Genomic DNA, 26,758 nt, shown 5'->3' with positions numbered 1-26,758 from the left:
GACGCTGAGGATGAGGGCTCCCCTGCAAGCTCCTCTGGGGTAGGGCAGATCTGTGCCTGGCACGGGGCAGGCAGCAGTCCATGAATACAGAAGCTTGTTTAAACGTGGGTAAGTGGAGGAGAAAATGGAGACAAAGCCTGGGTAAAGTGGAGGAACACACCGGGCTAGATGAGAAGGAGGCTTGGGTGTGATTCCTTGCACTGTTAGTCATGTAGTAGTGTAGGCTAGTAGGCAAGTTACTTCTTTTGGCCGGGGGGGAAGTGGGGGGGGGGCTTCAGTTTGTCTGTCTCTAAAATGGGGGAAATAACAGTCCTGCCACAGAGAAGTATTTTGGATAAGAAGTATAAAATTCAAGTAAAGCACTTGCACAGTGCATGGTGTATAGTATGTGCTCAGTAAATAATGCTGGTGATGGTGACAGTGGTGATGGCATTGACAATGGATAATAATTTGGGGGGATAGAAAGGTCTGATTCCTTTCATAGGATCAAGTTGAAATGAGTGTTTAATCCACCCACAGGAAAAAGTCAAAGCTACACCCCAAATGGGGGAAATCATAATACTCCAGAAAGCAGTGAACTTTGGACAAGGCGATTAGTCTACTTTGCTTAGTCATTTGCCTGTCATCTCTTACTTATCTTACAAGTTGAACACATCCGTCTCCTCTTCCAGGAAGCCTTTTCGGGTCCTCTAGGCTGGTTCAGTGCTTAAAATCATTGAATACCCCCCACTGCTCCCTGGATAAAGTTCAAATTCCCCAGCGTGGTTTATAAAAGCCTTGCTCATGCCTCTAGTCTCACCTCTCACCCGTTCCCCTCTTGCACTGCGCTCTAGCCATATTCAGGGATTAGGGTTTCCTTAATGTGTTCCCTTGTTCTGGGCTTTTCACAGACTCTGCCCTCTCCCAGAAATACTCTTCTCTCTCATCTTCATCTCTGGCCCTCCTCCTACTTCTCTTACCTGAGTAAGACCCACTGCGCCTTCCACGTCTCACCTCTGATGCTGCCTTCTCTGGGAAGCTACGGTGATGCTCCTCAATTGCTATGTCTCCGTTAGCGTTTTCTGTGCTCTTAATGCCTGGCCACTGGTCCCCAAGACATGAACGCGGCACGGAGAGGCCCAGGTCCATCTTGCTCATGCCTAGCACAGTATCTATCAATCACACAGCAGGTTCTCAACAATGGGGTACACCAGAACTCGGGATATAACAGTGACCAAAATAAAGGCAGCTTCTTGCTCTCATGAAATTTTCATTCCAGCAGCAAGAGGTATAGAGATTGCCAGACAATAAATAATAAATACCTTTTACGGTATGTGCCGAAGTGATGTGTTATGAAAGGAAGAAAGCATGGAAGCCAAGGTAAATGGGTGTGGGAGTGCCAGAGGTGATGTAAGGTGGGTGGTCAGGGTGGGGCACGTTGAAAACAACACTTGGGCAAAGACTTGGAGTGAGTCATGAGGATGAATGGAGAAGAATGTTCTCGGCCAAAAGAACAGCTAATGGTGAAGACTGGAAGGTAGGAGGATGCCTGGCCCGTGGGCGGGATGGCAAGGAGTCCAGAGGGCTGGGGTGAAGCGGAGGAAGGCACCCATGGTGGGGGGTGAGGGCAGAGAGGTCTGGGGGTGGGCAGAGCATGCAGGCCATCAGGAGGACTGGTTTTCACTCTGGTAAAATGGAGAGGCACGGAAGGGCTGTGCATAGAGGTGTGAGGCTGCCTGACTTCTTTTCTGATGACCATTCTGGTTGCTGAGCTGAGATGTTAGAGCTGTTGATGTACATCCCCATCTCCGGAGCTCAACATCCAACCCTTTATCAGCTCTGCGAAGACGGCTGCTTTCCATCTGATGCTTTTGATTATCTTCCCATATCTTATAGAATCACTAGCCTCCTTAGACCAATGGGCTATGTTTGGGTTTCATGCCCTTTCTCAAGAAACCAGGTTTTCCCTTAGATTAGCAAATGCATGTGGCAACCCTACACTTAACGTCATCCGCTGGGCGTGCCATCCTGTGCTGAAACATGCTCCTGGGATTATTTTTTTTATTCTCCCCTGATCCCAGCCCTGATTAGCTTTCAAGTTCCCGCGCACTGACCACCTCACTCAGGGAGCCATGTAGAGAGTCCTTAGACATGACTCTAATCCAGATATCAAGAGATAAAAACCTAAGGTGAACCTGGCCTGCCCAAGGCCTCAGAGCTAAGTTGTTGAACTGGGACTACACCCCGACTGACTCCCCAGACATCTTCCAGAATCAGCCTCTTAGCAGCCGCCCGAAACATGACCGTAACCAGCGTTCCAGGCCACCACGCCTTAGGAAGCCCTGGTATGTCCAATATTTTAAGGTTGTCTCTCCTTCCTCCCTTACACCCCCGACACATGCTTACTTAGAATGATTCCAATTAGAAATGAATATGTTTTTGTTATTGTTACGAGGGGAAACTGTTGAAGCAACCGTTCTGGAAATCTGCTCTGTATTCTAGACTCAAGGCTCCAACAGGAAAATAATAAGCTGGCATGTGAGCAGCTGAGTCCCGCCCCTTCCTGCCTGCCTTGAGCTGCACACAGGTGTCTGGGCAGGAAGCTGGTCACCCCTGTCAGATGGAGTTTCCTGCACTGTCTTGCTCTTGTCGGCCAGCGGGGCCCAGGTCACCCCACAAGGCAGACGTGGGGACCAGCTGGTGTCTATACAGACAAACAAGGGGAGGAAGGCTGGGGAGAGCAGACAGACATCATTCTGGCCCAAGTGACTGGGAGGAAGCCCCAGCTCTGGGGACTGGGGAGAGGTTTAGGTGGAGAGTAGGCAGGAAGGAAGTCCAGGAGAAAAGTGCTTAGCCCTGGGGCTGGAGTTCATACCTAGGACCCAGGCCAGGAGGACCAGGAAGCAAGAGGCCCATCCACTGAAGGAAGGGCACGGTGCAAGCCCATTGCAACTAGATGTTCAGAACGGGGGTTAGAGGCGGGTGCTGTGCGGCTCAGACTCCTGAGCTTTGTGTCTCAGCTCTACCACTTACTGGCTGTATGACCTCAACCCTTCTAAGCCTCAGCTGCATCATCTATAAGGTGAAGATAAAAAAAAGACCACACCTACCACAGGGCTACTGTAGTGATGAAATGAAATGACACATGTAAGAACAGGTGACACTATGCTTGGTAAACAGTACGCTCTCGAGAAACAGTAACTACTATTATTTGCTCGGAGTCAGGAAATCCTAAATCCTACACAGAGATCTGCCACCTGTACGAGTGATTCCACCTGAGTCTCAAATGTGTACTTTGTTGGATGGTTCTGGAGTCTAAATGGAATAATATGCACAGAGATTCTAACCCCTGGCCAAGCACATGGTGAGTGCTCAATTACTGTCATTTGGGAAGGTGCATGAAGTCAGTCTGTGCTGTCAGTGAGATCCTGAGCACCAAGCTCGGAGTTTACGGGCAGGGAACTTCCCACAATATGGAACCGGGGCCAAGGGTACAGGTGGGAATTAAACAGGCTAGCAGGTGCAGGGCAGCGGGAGGAGAGGAAGGAAACCTGTCTCTGGCCCCTCTCCTGCCCTGAGAGGCTTCCTGCTGTGGAAGCGGGAGACGGAAACCAGGACTTCTTTGTGTTCAGGGGAAGCTCCTGTCTGGGTAGTCAGGATTGATTGGTAAGGCTGGGAGCCTCAGCCATTCCCCACCCTGTCGTTGCTGCTGAGAAAAGCTGCTTTCTCCTTCTCAAGGGCAGGCGTTCCCTGGCTGTCTGGGTCCACAGTGAAATGTCTCCAACTGGAACAGGCAGGGTCATGCCCAGGTGCACTGAGGACAAGGTTCTGTCCCCACCTGCTTTCCTCTTCTGAGACTCAGCCCCATGCAGGAGAAGGAAAGAGCTGGGCTTGTGAGTGAGTCAGACAGAACTGGGTTCGAATTTGGGCCTTGGCACTTGCAGCCAATGAACTCAAACAAGTCCTGTAAGTAGTCTGAGCCCAAACTGGTTCCCCTGTGCAATGGGGCTAACAGCACCCTGCTGGGGTTGACATGGGCATTAAGAAGACAACACAGGATGAGTGTCTGGCAGTGTCTGACGTGCGGCAGCTCACTTAGGGGTGTTCCATCTTATTATCTACTATCTACCTCTGTACAGCAGCTCACTGCAAGGATAGTTGGTTGTGGATGAGAGAGTAGAAAGGTTCCAAGAAGTTGGAGTTTATGTAGAAGTTAGATTGGGAAATTTAAATTGTAGGAATATGACTTTAATTCAAATCACCTTCCTTCTCCAGAAGTCAGATTTCCAGGAGTCTTAAATCTGAAGAAAGTTCCAAACACTTCTGAACAACAAATAACTATGACAAAGCCACATGCACCATGAGAGAGGTCATCAGCCTCTCTAATACACAGGTCACACATAGTTCCAACAGCTATCTCCACTCTGCCCCCGACCACTATTCACCTTCACCAGGAAAGTTCCTACTCATTCTTTAGGTCTCAGTGTAAATGTCTCTTCCTCAGGGAAGCTTTCTCTGACCTTCACACACACTGTTCTCCAAAAGATCCCACACCTTTCCTTCATTGTCCCTTCTGCAAAGGTAATTAAATACATAGCTGTATACCTCACTGCTTAAAATCTGGCTCCCAAAACATACTGCGAGCTGTACAAGGGTAGGTATGGTGCCTGTCGGGACTCCACCATGTGCACACAGCCTGGTCCAGTGCTCAGCCCATAGAGATACTCCACGAGCACACATCTCCTTTCACGGAGGGAGCCTGGTCACCTGCACTCTGAGGCCTAGGCCGACAGGAAAAAGCAACAACTTAAAGTGGGAGAAGGTAATCTTTTAACACAAAAATCCAAAATTGCATTTATAATGTGAGTAGAAAAGAAAAGGGGGGAAAAAAAAGACTAGGGGGCATATTCAGAACTAGCAAAAAGCTAACTAACTCTGGGTCCCTTAGTAAAGAGACAGCACTCATCTCAGGGCCCTGGAGCCTGAAACTGCTGCAGCTGAACCCAGTATAGAAATAGAGAATCAAAATGGCCATTGGAGATATATATCTATATATCTATATCTATATATTCAGATGACTGTAATAATTTGGAATCTGCACCTGAATCTCAATCATGACTTCACATCCCTACCACGCACTCCCTAGAAATAACAATCCATTTAAGGAAGTTTCCCACTAAAATTAAATTAGTTTTATTTTTTAATGTTTTAGTATGTAAGTTATAGTTGGTAGGAAAATGCTTTTAATTGGAGCTGCTCTTTCTCCAGCTGATGGTGTCAGGTGAATAACATTTCATAATTCTACACAAACTTCTTTTTAAAACACAAACTTCATTGTCTGTTCACTGTTAAAGTGGCTGACTCCAAGGGAGTGAAAGAGACACACTGTATTCGTTTGGTAACAGGTATCAAGAGCCTTAAAAATGCTCACACCTGGAGGGGGGAGGGAGATGGTGGAAGAGTAGGACGTGGAGCTCACCTTCTCCCATGACACATTAAAAAATACATCTACAAGTAGAACAATTCTCACAGAACAGCTACCAAATGTTGACAGAAGACCTCAGACTTCCCAAAAGACAAGAAAACCTCCACATAACCAGGTAGGACAAAAGGAACAAGAAAAAGAAGGAATCTGGATGGGGCCTGAGCCCCAGGGAGGGAGCTGTGAAGGAGAAAAGGTTTCCACGTGCTGGGAAGTATCCTCCGCGGCGGGGAGAGCAGACTGGATGGAGAGGGAGGTTCAGAGCCTAGGAGGAGAGCACAGCAACTCGTTTGCGGAAGGCAAAATGGAGCGGAACCTGCACAGAAGGTCGGCACCACTGCCCTGCGATCCCCAGCCTAAAACACTCCTCTGTTTGTTAGTGCAGGTGAGGGCTGGGTGCTGAAGCTCAGGCTTCAGAGGTCAGACCCAAGGAGAGAACCAGGGTTGGCTGTCTGGAAACAGCCTGAAGGGGCTGGACTGTGGCAACCAAGGGTGTACTCAGAAGAAGACTGGGCCCACCAGAGAATCAAGGCACCATTATTGGGGGGCAGCACATGAGGAGAGGGGTGGGACCACCATAAGAGCTTCTTTCCCTGTGAGCATTCCCAGGCAACAGGACACCACCTACAGGAGCTCTGGGGGCGGGCGCGAGTCTCTGCCGCCATCGTGGGCTCCAGAGGCAGGCACAGGCCACCACTACGAGACCTGCATGCAGAAGCCTGTCCCTGTCCCCGATGTCCCAGGAGAACTCAGATAGCACCCGCCCTTAGGAAATCCGTGAGCAGGCACCAGGCCCTACTGCCAGTGTCCCAGGAACGTACAAGGGCCGCTGTACCTGCATACCCAATATCAAGGGAATAACGGCCAGCATATTCTGAGGAAAGAGGCACCAAGCATCCAAACTAAAAGCAGTCCCTTGACTCGACTCTGGAAAAGAGGGTGGAGTAGAAGGACTTGAGCTCACCTCCTCTCATGAAAACACCAACATCACAACTAACTAACTGCTGAACAACCATCGATAAAAAAGACTGGAACCTACCAAAAAAGATATTTTACATTCAAAGACAAAGAAGCCACAATGAGACGGCAGGAGGGGCACTTTCACAAGATAATCAAATCCCACACCTGCCAGGTGGGTGACCCACAAACTGGAAAATAACTATATTGTAGAGGTTCTCCCACAAGAGAATCCTGAGCCTCACATCAAACTTCCCAGCCTGAGGGTCTGGCATAGAGAGGAAGAAGCCCCAAAGCATTTGGCTTTGAAGGCCAGTGGGACTTGAGTGCAGGAGCTCCACAGGACTGGGGGAAACAGAGACTCCACTCTTGGAGGGTGCACACAAGGTTTCATGTACACTGGGACACAGCACAAAGCAGTAACTACATAGGAGCTGGGGCTGGACCTACCTTTGAGTCTTAGAGGGTCTCCTGGGGAGGCAGGGGTTGGCTGTGGCTCACTGGGCGGGGGTGGGGGGGAGAATAACACTGGTGGCAGAAGCCCCAGAGAATACTGATTGATTGGTGTGAGCTCTTCCAGAGGTCCCCATTTTGGCATCACGTCCTGGCCCTACCCAACAGCCTACAGTCTTCAGTGCTGGAACACCTCAGGCCAAACAACCAGCAGGATAGGAACACAGACCCACCCATCAGCAGACAGGGTGCCTAAAGCCACCTATAAACACACCGCTTGACAGACAAAGCCCTGCCCACCAGAGGAACAAGACCCAGCTCCACCCACCAGTGGGGAGATACCAGTTCCTCCCACCAGGAAGCCTGCACAAGCCTCACGATCAACCTCAACCACCAGAGGGCACACACCAGAAAAGGAGCTATAATCCTCCAACCAGCAGAAAGGAGACCACAAACACACAGTTAGTTAGACAAAATGAGATGGCAGAGAAATGTTTCAGATGAAGGAACAAGATACAAACCTACAAGAACAACTAAATGAACAGGAGAGAGACAGCCAACCTACCTGGAAAACAGTTTAGAGTAATGACAGTAAAGATGATCCAAGATCTCAGAAAAATAATGGAGGCACAGACAAAGAAGTTATGAGAGATGATTAACAAAGAGCTAGAAGATTTAAAGAACAAACGAACAGAGAGGAACAATACAATAACTGGAATGAAAAACACACCAGAAGGAATCAATAGCAGAATAACTGAGGCAGAAGAACAAATAAGTGACCTGGAAGAAAGAATGATGGATATCACTGCCATGGAACAGAATAAAGAAAAAGATGAAAAGGAATGAGAACTGTCTCAGAGACCTCTGGGACAACATTAAACACACCAACATTCACATTATAGGGGTCCCAGAAGGAGAAGAGAGAGAGAGAAAGGGCCTGATAAAATATCTGAAGAGATTATAGCTGAAAACTTCCCTAACATGAGAAAGGAAACACTCAAGTCCAGGAAGTGCAGAGAGTCCTGAACAAGATAAACCCAAGGAGGAACACGCTGGGACATATTAATGAAACTAACAAAAATTAAAGACAAAGAATAAATATTAAAAGCAACAAATAACATACAAGGGAACCCCCATAAGGTTATCAGCTGATTTTTCAGCAGAAACTCTGCAAGCCAGAAGGGAGCGGCAGGATATATTTAAAGTGATGAAAGGGAAGAACCTACAACCAAGATTACCTGGCAAGGATCTCATTCAGATTTGACAGAGAAATCAAAAGTTTTACAGACAAGCAAAAGCTAAGAGAATTCAGCACCACCAAACCAGCATTACAACAAATCCTGAAGAAATTTCTCTAGGCAGAAAAGAAAAGGCCACAAAAAGATACAAGACAATTACGAATGGGGAAGCTCATGAGTAAAGGCAAACATCAAGTAAAGGTAAGAAATCATCCACACACAAATACGATATAAAAATCAGCAGTCATGAGAAGAGGAGAGTACAAACGCAGGATATTGGAAATGCATTTGAAATTAAGAGATCAGCAACTAAAAACAATCTTGTACAGCTAAAGACTGCTATATCAAAGCCTGATGGAAACCACAAACCAAAAATCTACAATAGATACACATACAAGAAAGAAAAAGCAATCCAAACACATCACTAAAGATGGACATCAAATCACAAGACAAGAGAACAGAAGAGGAAGGGAGGAAAAAAGACCTTCAAAAACAAATCCAAAACAATTAACAAAATGGCAATAAGAACATTTATATCAATAACTACTTTAAATGTAAATGGATTAAATGCTCCAACCAAAAGACATAGACTGGCTGAATGGATACAGAACCAAAACCTGTACATAAGCGGTCTACAAGAGACCCACTTCAGACCTAGGGACACATACAGACTGAAAGTGAGGGGATGGAAAAAGATATTCCATGCAAATGGAAATCAAAAGAAAGCTGGAGTAGCAATTCTCATATCAGACAAAATAGACTTTAAAATAAAGATTGTTACAAGAGACAAAGAAGGACACTACATAATGATCAAGGGATCAATCTAAGAAGAAGATATAACAATTGTAAATATATATGCACCCAACATAGGAGCACCTCAATATATAAGCCAGTGCTAACAGCCATAAAAGGAGAAATCAACAGTAACACAGTAATAGTGGGGGACTTTAATACCCCACTCTCATCAATGGACACATCATCCAGACAGAAAATCAATAAGGAAGCACAGGCCTTAAATGACACACATTAGAACAAATGGACTTAATTGATATTTATGGAATATTCCATCTGAAAGCAGCAAAATACACTTTCTTCTCAAGTGCACATGGACGATTCCCAAGGATAGATAACATTTTGGGCCACAAATTAAGCCTTGGTAAATTTAAGAAAATTGAAATCATATCAAGCATCTTTTCCAACCACAACACTACTGGATTAGAAATCAAGTACAGGAAAAAAAAACTGTAAAAAACACAAACACATGGAAGCTAAACAATATGTTACTAAACAACCAATGGATCACTGGATAAATCAAAGAGGAAATTAAAAAGAAAAAAAAAAGAGACAAATGACAACAAAACACGATGGTGCACAACCTTTGGGATGCAGTAAAAGCAGTTCTAGGAGAGACGTTTATAGCAATACAATCTTATCTCAGGAAACAAGAAAAATCTCAAGTAAGCAACCTAACCTTACACCTAAATTAACTACAGAAAGAGGGAGAAGCAAAACCCAAAGTTAGTAGAAGGAAAGAAATCATAAAGATCAGAGCAGAAATAAATGAAATAGAGATGAAGAAAACAATAGCAAAGATCAGTGAAACTAAAAGCTGGTTCTTTGAGAAGATGATAAACAAAATTCATAAACCTTTAGCCAGACTCATCAAGAAAAAAAAAGGAGAGGACTCAAATCAATAAATTAGAAATGAAAAGTTACAACTGACACCACAGAAATGCAAAGGGTCATAAGAGACTACTACAAGCAACTACATGGCAATAAAATGGACAGCCCAGAAGAAATGGATAAATTCTTAGAAAGATACAACCTTCTAAGACTGAACCAGGAAGAAATAGAAAATATGAACAGACCAATCACAAGTACCGAAATTGAAAGAGTGATTGATCAAAAAACTTCCAACAAACAGAAGTCCAGGATCACATAGCTTCACAGGTAAATTCTATCAAACATTTAGAGAAGAATTAACACCTATTATTCTGAAACTCTTGCAAAAAAATTGCAGAGGAAGGACCACTCCAAAGCTCATTCTATGAGGCCACCATCACCCTGATACCAAACTCAGACAAAGATACCACCAAAAAAGAAAATTACAGGCCGATATCACTGATGAACATAGAAGCAAAAATACTCAACAAAATACTAACAAGCCAAATCCAACAATACATTAAAAGGATCATACACCGGGATCAAGTGGGATTTATCCCAGGGCTGCAAGGATTCTTCAATATCCACAAATCAATCAGTGTGATACACCACATTAACAGAGTGAAGAATAAAAACCATATGATCATCTCAATAGATGCAGAAAAAGCTTTTGATACAATTTAACACCCATTTATGATCATGCTCTCCAGAAAAGTGGGAATAGAGGAAACTTAACATAATAAAGGCTATATATGACAAACCCACAGATAACATCATTCTCAACAGTGAAAATCTGAAAGCATTCCCTCTAAGATCAGGAACAAGGCAAGGATGTCCATTGTCACCACCTCTATTCAACATAGTTTTGGAAGTCCTAGCCATGGCAGTCAGAGAAGAAAAAGAAATAACAGGAATCCAAATTGGAAAGGAAGAAGTAAAACTGTCACTGTTTGCAGATGACATGATACTATACATAGAAAATCCTAAAGATGCTATCAGAAAGCTACTATAGCTCATCAATGAATTCGGTAAAGTTGCAGGATACAAAATTAATACACAGATATCTCTCGCATTCCTATACACTAACAATGAAATCTCAGGAAGAGAAATTAAGGAAACAATCCCATTTACCATCGCACCAAAAAGAATAAAATACCTAGGAATAAACCTACCTAAGGAGACAAAAGACCTCTACTCTAAAAGCTATTAAGACGCTGATGAAAGAAATCAGAGAGGACACAACAGATGGAAGAATATACCACGTTCCTGGATTGGAAGGATCAATATATTCAAAATGACTATACTACTGAAGGCAATCTATAGATTCGGTGCAATCCCTCTCAAATTACCAATGGCATTTTTCACACAACGAGAACAAAAAAAAAAATTTTTTTTTTAAATTTATATGGAAACACCGAATAGCCAAAGCAACCCTCAGAAAGAAAAACGGAGCTGGAGGAATCAGGCTCCCTGACTTCAGACTATACTACAAAACTACAGTCATCAAAACAGTATGGTACGGACACAAAAACAGAAATATAGATCAACAGAACGGGATAGAAAGCCCAGAAGTAAACTCACACACCTATGGTCAATTAATCTATGACAAAGGAGGCAAGACTATACAATGGAGGAAAGACAGTCTTCAATAAGTGGTGCTGGGAAAACTGGACAGCTACATGTAAAAGAATGAAATTAGAACACTCCCTAACACCATACACAAAAATAAACTCAAAATGGATTAAAGACCTAAATGTAAGACCGGACACTATAAAACTCTTAGAGGACAACATGGGCAGAACACTCCTTGATATAAATCGCAGCAAGATCTTTTTAGATCCACCTCCTAGAGTAATGAAAATAAAAACAAAAATAAACAAATGGGACCTAATTAAACTTAAAAGCTTCTGCACAGCAAAGGAAACCATAAACAAAATGAAAAGACAACCCACAGAATGGGAGAAAATATTTGCAAATGAAGCAACTGACAAGGGATCAATCTCCAAAATATACAAGCAGCTCATGCAGCTCTATGTCAAAAAAACAAACAACCCAATCAAAAAATGGGCAGAAGAGCTAAATAGATATTTCTCCAAAGAAGACATACAGATGGCCAAAAAGCACATGAAAAGATGCTCAACATTACTAATTATCAGAGAAATGAAAATCAAAACTACAATGAGGTATCCTCACACTGGTCAGAATGGCTATCATCACACTGGTCAGGATGGCCATCATCAAAAAGTCTACAAAAAATAAATGCTGGAGAAGGTGTGGAGAAAAGGGAACCCTCCTAATACTGTTGGTGGGAATATAAATTGGTACAACCACTATGGAGAACAGTATGGAGCTTCCTTAAAAAAATTAAAAATAGAACTACCATATGATCCAGCAATCCTACTCCTGGGCATATAGGTGGAGAAAACCATAATCTGAAAGGGTACATGCACCCCAATGTTCATTGCAGCACTATTTACAATAGCCAAGACATGGAAGCAACCTAAATGTTCATCGACAGAGGAATGGATAAAGAAGATGTGGTACATATATACAATGGAATATTACTCAGCCATAAAAAAGAATGAACTAATGCCATTAAGCAGCAATATGGATGGACCTATAGATTATTATACTAAGTGAAGTAAGTCAGACAGAGAAAGACAAATATCATGATATCACTCATATGTGGAATCTAATTTTGAAAGATACAAATGAACTTATTTACAAAACAGCAACAGACTTACAGATATTGAAAGCCAACTTATGGTTACCAAAGGTGAAGTGTGGGGGGGAGGGATATATCAGGAGCTTGGGATGAACACACACACACTACTATATATAAGATAGATAACCAACAAGGACCTACTGTATAGCAGAGGGAACTCTATGCAATATTCTGTGATAACCTATATCAGAAAAGAATCTAAAAAAGAATGAATATATGTATATGTATAACTGAACTGCTCTGCTATACACCTGAAACTAATACAACCTTGTAAATCAACCTTGCCAATAAAATTAAAATATTACAAAAATGCTCACACCTTTTATCCTACTCATGTTAATTCCAAGAATCAGTTGTAAATGAATAATTAGAGCTATGAAATATTTCTGTGTAAAGATGTTCATTAGCATCATTATCATTGTGAGAAAATCAAATAACCTAAAAGTTAAAATCAACGTTGGAGATAAATGGTTACATAAATTATTGTACATCACAACCATATACTAAGTATACTAACTATGTACAGCAAAAAATGCAACCAAAGAAGCCTGCAGCCAACCAGGAGATACAGTAACAGTTCTCCAATTTGAGTGTGTTTCTTGGGTCTTGCCCTGTTCACCCCTGTATTTTAGAATCAGAGCATCTTTCTTGAAGGAACAAATTCTCTTAAGGACGCTACAGTATAAAGGGACTAGGATAGGAAGCCAGGAACCCTGCTCTATTTCTATCACTCACTATGCTACCTTGGACAAATCATTCCTCCTTTACGGGCCTCAGAGCCCCCATTAAGGAAACGAGAAGTTTGGACCAGATCATCACAGAGCTCTATAGCCAAAATGACTGTGATTCTTTGCCCTTCACATCTCAAAAACAGTTTCCCCTCTTTAAAATGAGAGATAAGGTCAAATGATTTTTCAGCTTAGAATATATATGAATATAAAAATAGAAATAGTTCAGAGACCTTCAAGATGATGGAGGAGTAAGACATGAAGATCACCTTCCTCCCCACAAATACATCAGAAATACATCTACATGTGGAACAACTCCTACAGAACACCTACTGAACGCTGGCAGAAGACCTCAGACTTCCCAAAAGGCAAGAAACTCCCCACGTACCTGGGTAGGGCAAAAGAAAAAAGAAAAAACAGAGACAAAAGAATAGGGACAGGATCTGTACCACTGGGACGGAGCTGTGAAGGAGGAAAAGTTTCCACACACTAGGAAGCCCCTTCACTGGTGGAGACGGGGGTGTGGGGGGGATGGGGTGTGGGGGGAAGCTTCGGAGCCACGGAGGAGAGCGCAGCCACAGGGGTGCGGAGGGCAAAGCGGAGAGACTCCCACAGAGAGGATCGGTGCCGACCAGCACTCACCAGCCCAAGAGGCTTGTCTGCTCACCCGCCAGGTCGGGCGGGGGCTGGGAGCTGAGGCTCGGGCTTCGGAGGTCAGATCCCAGGGAGAGGACTGGGGGTGGCTGCGTGAACACAGCCTGAAGAGGGCTAGTGCTCCACGGCTAGTGGGGAGGGAGTCCAGGAAAAAGTCTGGAGCTGCCGAAGAGGCAAGAGACCATTGTTTCCAGGTGCGCGAGGAGAGGGGATTCAGAGCACCACCTAAACGAGCTCCAGAGACGGGCACGAGCCGCGGCTATCAGCACGGACACCAGACACGGGCATGACACACTAAGGCTGCTGCTGCAGCTACCAAGAAGCCTGTGTGCAAGCATAGGTCACTATCCACACCTCCCCTTCTGGGAGCCTGTGCAGCCTGTCACTGCCAGGGTCCTGTGATCCAGGGACAACTTCCCCGGGAGAACACACGGTACGCCTCAGGCTGGTGCAACGTCACGCTGGCCTCTGCCGCCGCAGGTTCACCCTGCATTCTGTACCCCTCCCTCCCCCTGGCCTGAGTGAGGCAGAGCCCCCAAATCAGCTGCTCCTTTAACCCCGTCCTATCTGGGCGGGAACAGACGCCCTCAGGCGACCTACATGCAGAGGCGGGGCCAAATCCGAAGCTGAACCTCAGGGGCTGTGTGAACAAAGAAGAGAAAGGGAAATCTCTCCCAGCAGCCTCAGGAGCAGTGGATTAAATCTCCACAACCAACTTGACATACCCTGCATCTCTGGAATATCTGAAGAGACAACTAATCATCCCAAAACTGAGGCAGTGGACTTTGGGAGCTACTGTAGACTTGGGGTTTGCTTTCTGCATCTAATTTGTTTCTGGTTTTACGTTTATCTTAGTTTAGTATTTAGAGTTTATTATCATTGGTAGATTTGTTTACTGATTTGGTTGCTCTCTTCCTCCTTTTTTTAATATATATACATTTTTTTCCCTTTTTCTCTTTTTATGAGTGTGTATGTGTATGCTTCTTTGTGTGATTTTGTCTGTATAGCTTTGCTTTTACCATTTGTCCTCGGGTTCTGTCTGTCTGTTGTGTTTTTTTGTATACTTTTTAGCGCTTGTTATCATTTTTGGATTTGTTTTTTGGTTTGGTTGCTCTTTCTTTCTTTTTTTTATTACTTTTTTTAAATTTTTAATAATTAAAAAAATTTTTTATTTTAATAACTTTTTAATTTAATTTTATTTTTTTCTTTCTTTCTTTTTTTCTCCCTTTTCTTCTGAGCTCTGTGGCTGACTGGGTCTTGGTACTCGAGCCATGTGACTGACAGGGTCTTGGTGCTCAGGCCTGTGTCTCTGAGGTGGGAGAGCCAAGTTCAGGACATTGGTCCACCAGAGACCTCCTGGCTCCACATAATATCAAATAGCGAAAGCTCTCCCAGAGATCTCCATCTCAACGCAAAGACCCATCTCCACTCAACGACCAGCAAGCTACAGTGCTGGACACCCTATGCCAAACAACTAGCAAGACAGGAACACAACCCCACCCATTAGCAGAGAGGCTGCCTAAAATCATAATAAGGTCACAGGCACCCCAAAACACACCACCGGATGTGGTCCTGCCCACCACAAAGACAAGATCCATCCTCATCCACCAGAACACAGGCACCAGTCCCCTCCACCAGGAAGCCTACACAATCCACAGAACCAACCTTAGTCACTGGGGGCAGACACCATAAACAATGGGAACTACAAAGCTGCAGCCTGTGAAAAGGAGACCCCAAACACAGTAAGTTAAGCAAAATGAGAAGACAGAGAAACACACAGCAGATGAAGGAGCAAGGTAAAAACCCACCAGACCAAACAAATGAAGAGGAAAGAGGCAGTCTACCTGAAAAAGAATTCAGAGGAATGATAGTAAAGATGATCCAAAATCTTGGAAATAGAATGGAGAAAATACAAGAAACGTTTAACAAGGACCTAAAAGAACTAAAGAGCAAACAAACAATGATGAACAACACAATAAATGAAATTAAAAATTCTCTAGAAGGAATCAATAGCAGAATAACTGAGGCAGAAGAACGGATAAGTGACCTGGAAGATAAAATTGTGGCAATAACTACCACAGAGCAGAATAAAGAAAAAGGAATAAAAAGAATTGAGGACAGTCTCAGAGATTTCTGGGACAACACTAAATGCACCAACATTCTAATTATAGGGGTCCCAGAAGAAGACGAGAAAAAGAAACGGACTGAGAAAATATTAGAAGAGATCATAGTTGAAAACTTCCCTAATATGGGAAAGGAAATAGTCAATCAAGGGCAGGAAGCACAGAGAGTCCCATACAGTATAAATCCAAGGAGAAACACGTCAAGACACATATTAATCAAACTATCAAAAACTAACTACAAAGAAAAAATATTAAAAGCAGCAAAGGAAAAACAACAAATAACATACAAGGGAATCCCCATAAGGTTAACAGCTGATCTTTCAGCACAAACTCTGCAAGCCAAAAAGGAGTAGCAGGACATATTTAAAGTGATGATAGGGAAAAACCTACAACCAAGATTACTCTACCCAGCAAGGATCTCATCAGATTGGACAGAGAAATTAAAACCTTTACAGAGAAGCAAAAGTTAAGAGAATTCAGCACCACCAAACCAGCTTTACAACAAATGCTAAAGGAACTTCTCCAGGCAGGAAACACAAGAGAAGGAAAAGACCTACAATAACAAACCCAAAACAATTAAGAAAATAGTAATAGGAACATACATATCGATAACTACCTTAAATGTAAATGGATTAAATGCTCCAACAAAAAGACACAGGCTCGCTGAATGGATACAAAAACAAGACCCTTATATATGCTGTCTACAGGAGACCCACTTCAGACCTAGGGACACCTACAGACTGAAAGTGAGGGGATGGAAAAAGATATTCCATGCAAATGGAAAACAAAAGAAAGCTGGAGTAGCAATTCTCATATCAGATAAGATAGACTTTAAAATAGAGACTATTACAAGAGACAAAGAAGGACACTACATAATGATCAAGGGATCTATCCAAGAAGAAGATATAACAATCGTAAATATTTATGCACCCTACATAGGAGCACCTCAATACATAAGGCAAATGCTAACAGCCATAAAAGGGGAAATTGACAGTAACACAATCATAGTAGGAGACTTTAACACCCCAATTTCACCAATGGACAGATGATCCAAAATGAAAATAAATAAGGAAACACAAGCTTTAAATGATACATTAAATAAGATGGACTTAATTGATATTTATAGGACATTCCATCCAAAAACAACAGAATACACTTTCTTCTCAACTGCTCATGGAACAGTCTCCAGGATAGATCACATCTTGGGTCACAAATCAAGCCTTGGTAAATTTAAGAAAACTGAAATTGTATCAAGTATCTTTTCTGACCACAATGCTATGAGACTAGATATCAATTAAAGGAAAAAACCTGTAAAAAATGCAAACACAAGGAGGCTAAACAATACACTACTAAATAACCAAGAGATCACTGAAGAAATCAAAGAGGACATCAAAAAATACCTAAAAACAAATGACAATGAAAACACGACGCCCCAAAACCTATGGGATGCAGCAAAAGGAGTTCTAACAGGGACGTGTATAGCAGTACAATCCTACCTCAAGAAACAAGAAACATCTCAAATAAACAACCTAACCTTACACCTAAAGCAATTAGAGAAAGAAGAAGAACAACAACAAAAACCCTCAAAGTTAGCAGAAGGAAAGAAATCATAAAGATAAGATCAGAAATAAATGAAAAAGAAATGAAGGAAACAATAGCAAAGATCAATAAAACTAAAAGCTGGTTCTTTGAGAAGATAAACAAAATTGATAAACCACTAGCCAGACTCATCAAGAAAAAAAGGGAGAAGACGCAAATCAATAGAATTAGCAATGAAAAAGGAGAAGTAACAACTGACAATGCAGAAATACAAAGGATCATGAGAGATTACTACAAGCAACTATATGCCAATAAAATGGACACCACGAAGAAATGGACAAATTCTTAGAAAAGCACAACCTGAGACTGAACCAAGAAGAAATAGAAAATATAAACAGACCAATCCCAAGCACTGAAATGGAGACTGTGATTAAAAATCTTCCAACAAACAAAAGCCCAGGACTACATGGCTTCCCAGGCGAATTCTATCAAACATTTAGAGAAGAGCTAACACCTATCTTTCTCAAACTCTTCCAAAATATAGCAGAGGGAGGAACACTCCCAAACTCATTCTACGAGGCCACCATCACCCTGATACCAAAACCAGATGAAGATGTCACAAAGAAAGAAAACTACAGGCCAATATCACTGATGAACATAGATGCAAAAATCCTCAACAAAATACTAGCAGACAGAATCCAACAGCACATTAAAAGGGTCATACACCATGATCAAGTGGGGTTTATGCCAGGAATGCAAGGATTCTTCAATATATGCAAATCAATCAATGTGATAAACCATATTAACAAATTGAAGGAGGAAAACCATATGATTATCTCATTAGATGCAGAAAAAGCTTTTGACAAAATTCAATACGCGTTTATGTAAAAAACCCTCCAGAAAGTAGGCATAGAGGGAACTTACCTCAACATAATAAAGGCCATATATGACAAACCCACAGCCAACATCGTTCTCAATGGTGAAAAACTGAAACCATTTCCACTAAGATCAGGAACAAGACAAGGTTTTCCACTCTCACCACTATTATTCAACATAGTTTTGGAACTTTTAGCCAGAGCAATCAGAGAAGAAAAAGAAATAAAAGGAATCCAAATCAGAAAAGAAGAAGTAAAGCTGTCATGGTTTACATATTACATGATACTATACATGGAGAATCCTAAAGATGCTACCAGAAAACTACTAGAGCTAATCAATGAATTTGGTAAAGTAGCAGAATACAAAATTAATGCACAGAAATCTCTTGCATTCCTATATACTAATGATGAAAAATCTGAAAGAGAAATTAAGGAAACACTCCCATTTACCATTGCAACAAAAAGAATAAAATATCTAGGAATAAACCTACCTAAGGAGACAAAAGACATGTATGCAGAAAACAATAAGACACTGATGAAAGAAATTAAAGATGATACAAACAGATGGAGAGATATACCATGTTCTTGGATTGGAAAAAATCAACGTTGTGAAAATGACTATACTACCCAAAGCAATCTACAGATTAAATGCAATCCTTATCAAACTATCAATGGCATTTTTCCCAGAAGTAGAACAAAAAATTTCACAATTTGTATGGAAACACAAAAACCCCCGAATAGCCAAAGCAATCCTGAGCAAGAAAAACAGAGCTGGAGGAATCAGGCTCCTGGACTTCAGACTATACTACAAAGCCACAGTAATCAAGACAGTATAGTACTGGCACAAAATCAGAAATATAGATCAATGGAACAGTATAGAAAGCCCGGACATAAACCCATGAACATACAGTCACCTTATTTTTGATAAAGGAGGCAAGGATATACAATGGAGAAAAGACAGCCTCTTCAATAAGTGGTGCTGGGAAAACTGGACAGCTACATGTAAAAGAATGAAATTAGAACATGCCCTCACACCATACACAAAAATAAACTCCAAATGGATTAAAGACCTAAATATAAGGCCAGACACTATAAAACTCTTAAAGGAAAACACAGTCAGAACACGCTATGACATAAATCACAGCAAGATCCTTTTTGACCCACGTCGTAGAGAAGTGGAAATAAAAACAAAAATAAATAAATGGGACCAATGAAACTTAACAGCTTTTGCACAGCAAAGGAAACCATAAACAAGACGAAAAGACAAGCCTCAGAATGGGAGAAAATATTTGCAAATGAAGCAACTGACAAAGGATTAATCTCCAAAATTTACAAGCAGCTCATGCAGCTCAATATCAAAAAAACAACCCAATCCAAAAATGGGCAGAAGACCTAAATAGACATTTCTCCAAAGACGATATACAGATGGCCAACAAACACATGAAAGGATGCTCAACATCACTAATCATTAGAAAAATGCACATCAAAACTACAATGAGGTGCTTCCCTGGTGGCGCAGTGGTTAGGAATCCGCCTGCCAATGCAGGGGACACGAGTTCGTGCCCCGGTCTGGGAAGATCCCACATGCCGCAGAGCGGCTAGGCCCGTGAGCCACAACTACTGAGCCTGCGCATCTGGAGCCTGTGCTCCGCAACAGGAGAGGCCGCGACAGTGAGAGGCCCGCGCACTGCGATGAAGAGTGGTCCCCTCTCGCTGCAACTGGAGAAAGCCCTTGCACAGAAATGAAGACCCAACACAGCCAAAAATAAATAAATAAATAAATAAATTAATTAATTAAAAAAAAAAACTACAATGAGGTATCACATCACACCAGTCAGAATAGCCATCATCAAGAAATCTACAAGCAATAAATGCTGGAGAGGGTGGTGAGAAAAGGGAACCCTCTTGCACTGTTGGTGGGAATGTAAATTGATACAGACACTATGGAGAACAGTATGGAGGTTCCTTAAAAAACTAAAAATAGAACTACCATATGACCCAGCAATCCCACTACTGGGCATATACCCTGAGAAAACCATAATTCAAAAAGAGTCATGTACCACAATGTTCATTGCAGCTCTATTTACAATAGCCAGGACATGGAAGCAACCTAAGTGTCCATCGACAGATGAATGGATAAAGAAGATGTGGCGCATATATACAATGGAATATTACTCAGCCATAAAGAGAAACGAAATTGAGTCATTTGTAGTGAGGTGGTGGACCCAGAGATTGTCATACAGAGTGAAGTAAGTCAGAAAGAGAAAAACAAATACCATATGCTAACTCATATATATGGAATCTAAAAAAAAAAAAAAAGTTCTGAAGAACCTAGGGGCAGGACAGGAATAAAGACGCAGATGTAGAGAAAGGACTTGAGGACACGGGAAGTGGGAAGGGTAAGCTGGGACAAAGTGAGAGAGCGGCATGGACATATATATACTACCAAATGTAAAATCGATAGCTAGTGGGAAGCAGCCGCATAGCACAGGGAGATCAGCTTGGTGCTTTGTGACCACCTAGCGGGATGGGATAGGGAGGGTGGGAGGGAGATGTAAGAGGGAGGGGATATGGGGATATATATGTATATATATAGCTGATTCACTTTGTTATAAAGCTGAAACTAACACACCACTGTGAAGCAATTATACTCCAATAAACATGTTAAAAGAAAAAAAAAGAAAGAAGAAGAAATAGTTCCCCGTGAGCTCGTTCATCACAGGAGATACTTTTCAACTCACATTGGCCAGGTTGGCCACCTCTCTCCCAACTGTCGGCTCGGGCCCCAAACTCTGGTCCCAGCTCTCATCAGGAGGAAAGTGGAGGTGGCCACTCTTCTGTGGGTGGGTGAGATGCATCTCAGCTGGATGTTCCAGTTTCACTATAAATACTCGAATCACTCCTGTAACATCCTGATATACTAAGGAAGAAAATGGCAACCAAGACCACACCCCCTAATTCTATAGGTGTAAACAACAAAAGAGATTATAAAATGCTTAAAGGCCATAACTGACCTCATTGGGAGTGTCCCATCTTCCCTCTTCCCCTAGACTTTAGCCATACCCCCTGAACATGTGTGTCCTCTCTAGGATTTTACATGCCAGTCTCCTGCCCCAGACACTTTTCCTGGCTACCTCTCTGCCCCTTCTCCTCATCCCTCAAGTTTCAGCGTTGATGCAGATCCCTCTGCAGAGCTTTCTCCAACCCTTTGCCTGGGCCCTCAGAGAACTCTGTCCTTTCCTTTAAAAAGTATTGCACTTTAGTTTGTCTGCTTCCATAGTTGACTCTAAGCTTTGAGGAAAAGGGACCACATCTACAAAGATCATCCATGAACCTCCACATCTAGTTCAGGGCTTAACACATGATATTAGCTCAACTACTGACTAAAAGAATGAAAAATACAATGGAACGTAATACAATAAAGCTTGTAGGTGAGTGATGACACAACCAGGGCAGTGGGTTGTCCAGCACGTAGGGGTGATCCTGGCCCAGTAAGCTGGAGAGGCCCTGCAGAGGTGGCTGCAGAGGGGGGCACGCTGGCCTACCTTTTTGGTCTTCACCGTAGACGCGCAGCAATCCCCACCGTCATAGTTGCAGAAAGCTCGGTTGTTGATGGCATCACAGTAATTGTCTCCCATGAAGGGCTGTACGTGAGGAGAGAGGCAGGAAGGAAAGGAGGCCTGGTTAGCGTCCTGGAGTAAACGGGGGCTGGCCTCTGTAGATATTTAGCTGTATCTCATCTTCTCACAAACCTCCACAGTCAGCCTACCTGGCTTCAAATCCCTATACCCTTTTGGACAAATTACCAGTCCTAACATTTTTTTTTTTTTAATTTATTTTTGGCTCTGTTGGGTCTTCGTTGCTGCACGCAGGCTTCTCATTGCAGTGGCTTCTCTTGCTGCAGAGCACAGGCTCTAGGAGCACGGGCTTTGGTAGTTGTGGCTCGCGGGCTCTAGAGCACAGGCTCAGTAGTTGTGGTGCGCGGGCTTAGTTGCTCCACGGCATGTGGGATCTTCCCGGACCAGGGCTCGAATCCGTGTCCCCTGCATTGGCAGGTGGATTCCTAACCACTTCGCCACCAGGGAAGCCCACTTCTACCATTTTTAAAGGCTCTTATCTAGCCAAGTTTTTCCCAACTAAACTATGCTTATGCTAGGAGACATACTCTTATATGCTGGGTATGCAAAGGCAGCAGGATAGACCACTATGTCCTCCTGAAGCAGGGGGCTCATTCCACTTGAAGAAATGGTAAGAAAATTTGAGCCCCTTTTCCCCCACTTTTCCTGGTAGTAGGTAACTACAAACATAATTTACAATAAATATATATGCAAATATATTAGGAAGCTGAATGTAAACTACACAAGAATTGTAAAGACAACGTAAGAATCCATAGGAACTTGGCATAATGGTTGGTGTATGATTATGGGTGCTTTCTTCTCTAACACAGGAGTACAGATATACTCGATGTCACACACTTTCCATGTTTTCTTACTTCTTTTGTTCTCAAATAAAACACGTAAGGTAGGCATTGCTCTTCCCACTTCACACATGAAGACCCTGAGGCTCAGAGCAAGAAAGGGACTTGGCCAAGAGCAACTGGCAGAGGCAGAGTAATGATTTCAATCTAAGTTGGTTTCTCATTTTTCTTTACCCTTCTAGGCTATACCTAGCATATGCTGATTTCTTTCTTTTCTTCCCTGTGTTCCTCCAACTCTGTGATGCTTGAAAGATGAGGAAAAGATGATGGAGTTAAATTATTACTGATCTGAACCCAGAATCATCTTAGGGGAAAGTCAGGGGTCTCTGCAACCCCCCAGCACTTGCATTTCCCACCTGGACACTTAGCACGCTGTCTTCTACGGTTTATGAACCTGTAGTTGGTGCAAGACTGTGAGCTCCTCAAAGACAAGGCCAATATCCGGTTTGTCTCTGTCTCCCAACCGCCTGGGAGTTTAATGCTGGGCACAACTTGGCTCTTAAAGATGTTTTAGGGACAGATCGTAATCATACTGGTATAGTGGAAAGGCAGTTGGCAGGGCTTTAGAAAACCTGGGTTCTAGTCTTCCAAACCTCAGCCACTGGTTGGTTACTTGGTAATTTTGACTAAGTGGCTTATCTTCTCTGGGTCTCAGGATTCACAGTGGTGAAATAAAGAGGCAGAATTAGACCACTGATTTCTCAAAGCAATGAACATACCCCTACCCTCATCAAAGGTAATGTGTAACCCTTTAATATAAAAAGCAGATGAAAGTGAAGCCCCTTTGATTAAAGTTCGGGTTGGGGATCTCTAATGCTCAGTGACTCGTCGACTTTTTGTGGGCTCCCATGAAAAACCCTTTTGTGGGTTTTTTTTGGGGAGAGCCAAGTTCACAAGGAGTCCATCCTATGTGGCATCCCTGTCTCTTGCATCTATGCTCCAAATTCACAGAGTCTTTGTGCCCCCAACTCATGATGCTTGATTCCATTTCATCACTGCCCTATTAGGGTCTAAAAAAGATTTTAGCAAGACACAGCCAAGAACAGAGAGAGAGCTGTACTCAACCGTGGGTACACATGCACATGGCTGTGAGCACAGGTGTGACTCTGCCGTGTGACTGCCACAACGAATACATTACCACATTCGCATTAAAGCAGAGAGGCACAAACAACTAAAGGATAACACCCTTTGCTCTACACTACCAAATGTAAAATCGATAGCAAGTGGGAAGCAGCCGCATAGCACAGGGAGATCAGCTCGGTGCTTTGTGACCACCTAGAGGGGTGGGATAGGGAGGGAGATGCAAGAGGGAAGAGATATGGGAACATCTGTATATGTATAACTGATTCACTTTGTTATAAAGCAGAAACTAACACACCATTGTAAAGCAATTATACTCCAATAAAGATGTTTAATAAAAAAAAAAAACCCTTTGCTCTTTCTGGGCCTTAGAAGATTTGTCTGTGGGCTCTGTTCCCTACGTTCTTTCTCACATTATATATAAAGACTAATAAAGGAAACCAAATGTCCTTTTTTTTAAAATAAAAGGAACTGGCTTGGTAAAGGAGTAGCTGGAGAAGAAGAGGAAGAAGAAAAATAAAATAAAAAAGATTCTTTTTTTATTTGGTCACTGAAAAATATCTCCAGTCTCATTACTAGCTACTTTCTTCTATGTACCCTTTCCTGCTGTCACATCCATGCATCCATCCTCCCATCTATCCATCCATCCACCCACCCATCCATCTTCTATTTAACCCTATCTATTGAATGCCTACTATGTGTTACACATTGTGCTAAAAAAAAAAAAAAAGGATGTAATAGTGAGTCAATATAGACAGAGCTCCTGCTCCTCTAAGACCTTACATTCTAGTAAGGAGGCAGACTTTATTCAAATAATCACTTATCCTATTGGCCAATTTCAACTCTGATAAGAGTTACAGAGGAAAGGTATGTGATGCTGTTAGAGTTAAAAGTAGGAGGATCTGACCTAATCAGAGAGCTCCATGAAGAAGTCCCCGAGGAAATGACGTTTTAGCTGACATCGTAAGATGAGTAGGAGTTAATTAGGTGGGGGGTGGAGAAGGGAGACTTTCTAGGGGGAGAGAATAACATGTGAAAAGCTCTACAACCTAGAGTTTGCTCCCGTCTCTGGTATTTCTTATGCTGCTGCTTCTACTAATAGTGTGTTTTGGAAAACAATTCATCCTTCAAGATCCAGTTCAAACATCACCCCTCCAAAATGTCTTTCCTACAACCCCCGAGATGCCATGTGCTTCTGCAGCTTCTTGTACCTGCTTTGGTTATAGCTCTTGGTATATCAGTTTAGAATTCTTCTCTAACCGTTATCTCTTTTACTATCCTGTAAGTTCCTTATGGACAGGGAATGTACGTCATCCATTTTTATATCTTAGATTTCTTAGCAAAATGCTGGCAATTTGAGCAAAACTTTATTAAATATATCTTCCTAAATGTTTATCTAGTAAAATGATGGGTAGATGGGTGGGTGGATGGGTGGATGGATGGATGGATGGATGGATGGATGGATGGATGAAGGGCAAGAAGATATCCAGATGAGTCAGGGAGAACACAGTACTGTTTTCACTTGACTAAAACCATTGCACTCTCAGTACCTAGGGTAGTGCTGGGCACGTAATAGGCACCCAGTGAAGCTTTGATGAACAAGTAAGTAAATGACTACTTTGGACACAGCTTGGGGCAGATAGCAGGGGCCTAAAGGGCCTCAAGACCCTTTATCAATCTTGGCTACTGCAGACATTCCAGGTTGATGGCTCCTCCCTGGACCCAGCAGTTGTATCTCTTCTAAGCATACTTTTCAGCCCCAGATAAGAGAGAAATTATTAGCTCTAAGTTAAGCAGGAAAGGAGATGAGGGGGCACCTGCAAGGGCAAAGGCGATAAGCATCACTGGCAGAGCTCAGAGCCTGACAGGTGTGGGTCTCTTAGGCCTCAGTGCTGAGTCAAAGAAGGGATTGAATTCCGCTGTCACACTGGTTGCCCAGACCGCCGACTCAGCAGAACGAGTGCCCAGGTAATCCAAGCTTCCTTTTTCTGAAATCCTGGACTGATCCAGAGAGATGTAAGGAAGCAACTGCCTCAGGTCCTTGGCTTTGGTTTTGTCACTCCTGCTGAATCTTGGGAGAACGGGAGTTTTTAAAGACTACAGTGTCCTGTGCCCTGAGAAGATGCCACTGGGGATTCCCTAACCAATACACAGAAAGAAATGTGACCCAGGGACTGTCCTGTGACATTTACAGGTCAGGGGACGGTTCGTGGGCAGAAGGTGGCCTAGTGCAGGAGAGAAATCACGGGCCTGGAAGTCAGGAGATGTGGGTTCATGCTCTGGCTCTGTGTCTAGGATGCTGTGCAACCTTGGGCCGGTCCATCCCCCCTCTGGCCCTCTTTTTCCAGTCTACACAACAAATGAGGAAGGTAGATCACATTAAGAGCCATGGCAGTTGGCATTCTATCAAATGTTAGACCCGGCTGCTGGCTGGGTGTCAGTTTCCCCATCATCTAGAAGAACAGTCTGGTTGTGACAGTTTAAGAATTTCATCAAATACAAAGTTTTCTAGAGCACAATCTAGTCCTTTTCACCTGGATTTTCCTGAGGGGGGCCTGGGGGGCACCACAGAGATTTGGACATCCACCTGGATGTGATTTGGGACCTCCTTTCCATGCCAGCTGAAAAGATTCACAGTGGGCGTAGCGGTGCACAGAATGTCTCTGAGTTCCATGGACAGCAGCACGCCCTTGAGAACACAGGTGACATGCCAAGTGCCCTGGCCCTGCCCCTCCCCAAGCTTGTCACTGATACCCAGGGACAGAGCTCCAAAATGCCAAGTTCCA

The 26,758-nt window shown here is 43.1% G+C and overlaps 1 protein-coding gene across 2 annotated transcripts in view; it reads right to left on the bottom strand.

Annotated features, from left to right (window-relative positions):
• Positions 1-26,758, bottom strand: part of PAPPA (pappalysin 1) — a 269,879-nt gene that overhangs the window by 23,811 nt on the left and 219,310 nt on the right. For both annotated transcript variants that reach the window (XM_057548545.1, XM_057548544.1), the window contains exon 21: positions 21,961-22,059. In XM_057548545.1, the coding sequence (XP_057404528.1) occupies positions 21,961-22,059 (99 nt within the window). The remainder of the gene's footprint in view (positions 1-21,960; positions 22,060-26,758) is intronic.

Source organism: Balaenoptera acutorostrata, chromosome 6 (assembly GCF_949987535.1).
Source record: "Balaenoptera acutorostrata chromosome 6, mBalAcu1.1, whole genome shotgun sequence".
Taxonomy (NCBI): Eukaryota; Metazoa; Chordata; class Mammalia; order Artiodactyla; family Balaenopteridae; genus Balaenoptera; species Balaenoptera acutorostrata.
This window is presented reverse-complemented; position numbering and strand designations above follow the sequence as displayed.